Raw genomic sequence first — 5141 nt, 5'->3', positions numbered from 1 at the left:
GAGTATACACCATCAACGGCTTCAAATTACTATTATGACCTGGAGGTGAATTATTTTTAGTTGGCTAGCTAAATATGTTAAGCTCCCTCCAATAAATGGGAAATTTGAAGCATAAGCTTTGTTTCTTATTCAAGAATTAGACGGTCATTCATAGGTGTTAGGTGCTAGTGCAGTTATCTTGTAATGCTCATCTAATATATATAGTGTACATTAAAAAAATTAACCTTATATACACAGTGTGAACTTTTGTCAAGGGGTTCGAATGAATCTCCTCCCCCTAGCTCCACCCATGATGTAACTACTTTGTAAATGGAATTGATGTCTGTAAGTAATGTTCCATTAAATAATAAGTTTTCAAAAAGCCAGTACCTGTTCTCATGAACTAGTAATATACACTATCTGACAACTTGCAATGGCTGTGCTAGTGGCCTAAAATCCACTTGGATCAACCAATTCTGTTTCGTGCGACTCTTATGGTTTGTCCGCATTGAACTTTATTCACTGTAACAGTAAAATCAATAAACTTTACCAACCATAACAGTAATGTCACTAAACTTTAGGTCTTAAGCCGAAAAACAAGAATCTGTCAAGTTAATGTACTGCTAAATAATTATTAAAGACACTATGGTGTTTGTTTGAATCAAATAATTAGCATTGGCACAATATTCCAGCCAGCACAACTATATGATCCAAACTCCTTACAACATCCTTCCTAGCTCATTGTAGTCCCAATAATAAGGAAATAGATAAAACAAAGGAAAAAGTGAATAAAAAAATCAACACAAATTCTAGTTTAATTTTCCCAAAACACCAAGTTTGAGTACAATTAGATTTTACTTTTGTGTTTGCCATCTCTCTAGCCCCTCTACATTTACATAACTTTCTACTCCCACTCCTTGCCTTTCTCTTCAAATACCTTAATATGATTCAACATCCTGAGGATTTTCAACAACTATGATATATGCAATGTCTGCGTTTTTTTGTGCTTTTGAACTGCAATTTTCCTGCTTGTAACATTAAGAAACTTCTAGGGCTGCTGGTTTGTGATTTCCTTCAACAGATTTAGCCTTGCGTTTAGTTGCTCGCGATGATCTCAACGTGGATGGTGAGCTAGACTTTGGAGAGTATGTCGACTTAGGCTTCCTCCGTTTATGTTTTATAGGAGGACTAGGAACATCTGAAGTTGTCATGTCTTTGTACATGTTAGCTGTTGTTAGTTGCCTCGCCGACTCTCCACAACCTGTCAAAAAAATGCCCGCACATTGACCCTCAACTGAATCCATTATTTTTTACTCAAACTATATATACAATTATGAAAAAGTTAAACCGTACATATATACAATAACATGACACTTATTCTGAATCCACCAACTCGCCTCTTAAGTCTGTCTAATTAAACCTCTAGTAAAAATATATGTTTTCTTGTATTTCCCCCCAATATCATAACTTAGCTTCAAAGTGCACTATGACCAAAGCTCAATCTTGATAAGAACCTTGAATTACTAGTAAAATGTATGAGTCTTGAGTGGTTGGTACTCGGATGAAATTTGAAATTCTAATCTTTTCACATGTCTTGCTCAGACTCTCCAAAAATGTTGTCACACTCATGTCGGATCCTCCAAAATGTACTACTTTTGAAGGATCCGACATGTAACCATTGGTATTTTTGAAGAGTCCGACCAACATAACTTCTCACATGTGTGTGAATACTACATTAGGGGGCCATATTACATGTCAAGTTCTTGTATACCAGCCAACATTACTTTAGATAAAGACACCAAATAAGTTGTGTCCGTTCATGTTAAAGATAATCTATCTTGTGACAGATGAGCCAAAAAAGTGATCCTCTCCTGAGGCAAAAATCTTAAAGAAAAGAAAAAACTTCTCTTTATTTGATGCACATATTCTCTTAGACATACAACAGAAACATATTCTCTTAGACATACAACAAAACATAGGACAAGCTTATTATTTTCCAGTCAACATCTCAACCCGTGAGAAATAGAAAACCTATTTGGAATTTGTCTCATTAGGGAAATTGCACATGATCTAAAGCTACAAATCAAATATTTCAATTTTTAAAAAAAATCGTCTGATTTAACTACAGATATATGACAAATCATACATTAACTACAGATACATGACAAAATCATAGAGTGATTTTAAGCCATCTTTTGGTTTTTAGTTCCACGGGAGACCAAAATTGCTACATGAGATGAGAGGTAACTCCCGATGGATAGTTGAGTTGCATAGAAACTGCCTCAAACACCACCGATATAAAGAAAAATAAGAAAGACCTTTTTTTTTATTTGTTAATTGATGGCTTATTCAATAGATTACTAAAACTAACCTTGAGATGACCATGGAGAAATAGCAGAACCAGAGTTACTAATAGAAGTTACTGCAAATTCAGGCCCTGACTTGAATGCTTTCATCTTGAATTCAACAAAACCAAAACCAGCATAACCGAAATGTTAGGCATATAGGAAAGCCCTTCATACAAAATAATAACTTGCCTATTGGAAAATGCAATATGAAAAATACTTAGTCCCGATATTAACACCAAATCAAACAAGTTAATTTTAAGAGTTATTATGGAAAAAGAAAAAAAGAAAAAAAGCAGTCCAGTGCATGAAGTTTCGTGCTTTCTCGCAGGGTTCGGGGAAGGGCAGCACCCCAAGGGGTATAAAGTAGGTAGCCTACCCTAACACAAACATCAGTGACTGATTCCAAGGCTTGAGCCCGTGAACTGTAGGTCACACGGAGACAACTTTAAGAATTACAAACTGAAGTTTAAAACAAAAACAAAAAAAAAGGGTCAGCTCAGCGTACAAAGCATCTTGCGTTCACGTGGGGATCAGGGAAGGACCGCATCCCAGGGGGTGCAATCTTCCCTAACGCAAGCATTAGTGGTTGATTCCACAACTTGAACCCATGACCACACAAGACAACTTTAAGAGTTACAAACTAAAGTAAAAGCACATAAAATCCTGCATTCATTAGTTTGGTGGAAACATTGAATGCGCATAAATTCTTTTTCCATGGGCAAATATGTAAACAAAAGGATGAAGGGAAAAGATAACATACCCAAGTAGGTGCACCTCCAGAGGGACCTTCCCAACCAATATGTGCTACATGCTTAACATCAGTTGGACATCCAATCTCCAACTCCCTCTCCTTAACAACTGTAAATTTTAAAACTCATTTTTTTCACTTTTAGCCTAAAAAAGAACCAAAATATCAAGAAAACATACAATCCCAAAGAAGGGGAAAAAGGGGTTACCAAAAATACTGGTGATAAATTTGTAAATCCCCTTCACTTTGGTTGCCATGTTATAGACTGTAAAGTCCCAAATAATCAGAAGTACTCTGCTTAGAATTGAAACAGAACACAGATAGAAGGACCACACCAATGGGAAGAACTGATTCCTTTGCCTAACCAAAAGAAAACAAACAAATTAAACAGAAAATCAGATTAGAAACTTTACCCTTCAGATATGTAGAGCAAAGTTGCACATTGCAAAAGACAAAGGGATCTAGTCTCTTTGTTGGGGTCGCAATGGCGGAACCAGAATTTTCACTAAGGTTACTCAAATATAAAGAAGTAAACTCATGAAGAAGCCAAAAACATTCAACATCTACTATTTATAAATAAAAAATAATTTTGACCTTATATATACAGTAAAATTTTCCGACAAATGAGGTTCAGATGAACCTTCTTGCGCTCCCTACTTCCGCCCTTGGTTTGGGGTAGGAGAGGAATTATATGACTCGACGGGGTTCAATTGAATCCCTTTTTGTCGAAAATTAGACTTTGAAAAAGGGCTAAACAAAATCTTTCTGTATATCTAATGGTTCAAAAATTGCTTTAGGTCATACGTTTGAATCCCAAGTGTGACATTTTTGCATTTTTCCCGAATCCTCTTATTAGAATTCCTAGCTCGGTTCTCGGTAACAATTCTTGATTGACAAAAGGAAAAGAAAAAAAAAGAAAATGAAAAGTATAAATGGAATGAAAACATATTAATTAGAATACCTTTCCAGCTAGATTCTTATGCCATGCAGAAAATTAAGGATATGAAAAAGGAATAAGCTTCTTCTATCTCCTTCTAACTGCATTCCCCATTAATATCTTCCTCAACTATTTCTTTTTTGTATATATGCATGCAAATAAAAGCATGCATCTACGAAGAACAAAGAAAAGAGGAAATCAAGAAAAGATATTTGATATGAGGGCAAAAATGCCCAAAGGACTTGAAAAAAGAAACTTTTAAATTGTTTTCTCTCTCTTTTTTTGTATTTGTTGTTTGAATGTGGGATTGTTTTGTTTGGAGAAGGAAAATTAGAGAAGAAAGGAAAGATAAAAATGGGATAGAAATAGAAATCGAAGTTGAGGTGGACAACTAACAAAACGGTCTAAAAGGAAAGGTTAGCTTACAAAGAATATGGACATGAGAGACAGAAATATACACACATATTATAGTACAAGTTGTAATATTTTTTTTCATAATAGTGGTGTTCAGATTAATTTTTGTTGCACCTCGATTCTTAATTATATCAGTTATTTGTTATGTTTTGTGTCTTAATTTATGTGATACAATTTGCCTTTTGATCTATTTCAAGAAGAATGTCAGTGTAGCTTTAGAATTTTCATTTTACTCTCAATGAGATGATTCATTATCATACCAATGTTTAAGGTTTGGTTTAGAGAGCAAGTTTCAACGATCTTTCTTTTTTAAACTTTATGCTCAATCAAATGATGTAAAATAAATATGACACAGCGTGAATATCTCTCACTAGCACAAATATCGAGGAACTCTAACATAATGACTGAAAAGATTTGGATCATGATATCTCGTAACTTTTATCTACTTCATTTATCGTTCAGCCACACCCTCAAATGCTACAAACAAAAATGTATCAGAATACCTCCTGGCATTATTTTTAAAAGAAGTTTGGGCAAAAAATTCCTAAGGTTCTCTCAGGAAAAAAATGAAAAGTAGAAAGAAACTTTTAAAAAATCAAAATTTGGGAAATATAAGTTAACAAGTGGAAAATTTTGTTGTTGAATGACGTTTCTGTACTTCCTTTTCTTTTTTTATTATGTCTTTAATAAATTGGCATTTTATTTTAGCTGAATA

At 34.3% G+C, this 5141-nt stretch overlaps 1 protein-coding gene across 1 annotated transcript; it reads right to left on the bottom strand.

Annotated features, from left to right (window-relative positions):
* Positions 1-591: 591 nt before the first annotated feature.
* Positions 592-4338, bottom strand: LOC132618098 (CRIB domain-containing protein RIC11-like). Its single transcript, XM_060333155.1, has 5 exons — positions 4037-4338; positions 3284-3435; positions 3088-3185; positions 2351-2435; positions 592-1240 (listed from the first exon to the last, which is right to left on the bottom strand). Exons 2-5 carry the CDS (start codon positions 3330-3332, stop codon positions 1017-1019), a joined length of 456 nt encoding a protein of 151 aa, XP_060189138.1. The 5' UTR covers positions 3333-3435; positions 4037-4338; the 3' UTR covers positions 592-1016.
* Between the last annotated feature and the right edge of the window lie 803 nt (positions 4339-5141).

The sequence above is a fragment of the Lycium barbarum genome, chromosome 11 (genome assembly GCF_019175385.1).
Source record: "Lycium barbarum isolate Lr01 chromosome 11, ASM1917538v2, whole genome shotgun sequence".
Lineage (NCBI taxonomy): Eukaryota > Viridiplantae > Streptophyta > Magnoliopsida > Solanales > Solanaceae > Lycium > Lycium barbarum.
This window is presented reverse-complemented; position numbering and strand designations above follow the sequence as displayed.

Bases quoted from the DNA above. Each gene is read 5' to 3' on its own strand.
- LOC132618098 (XM_060333155.1), bottom strand. From the start codon at position 3,332: ATGGCAACCAAAGTGAAGGGGATTTACAAATTTATCACCAGTATTTTT. The intron at 2,436-3,087 runs GTATGTTATCTT...GTTGAATTCAAG, and splicing joins CTGGAGGTGCACCTACTTGG to ATGAAAGCATTCAAGTCAGG. The intron at 1,241-2,350 runs GTTAGTTTTAGT...TTTTTTTGACAG, and splicing joins TTCTCCATGGTCATCTCAAG to GTTGTGGAGAGTCGGCGAGG.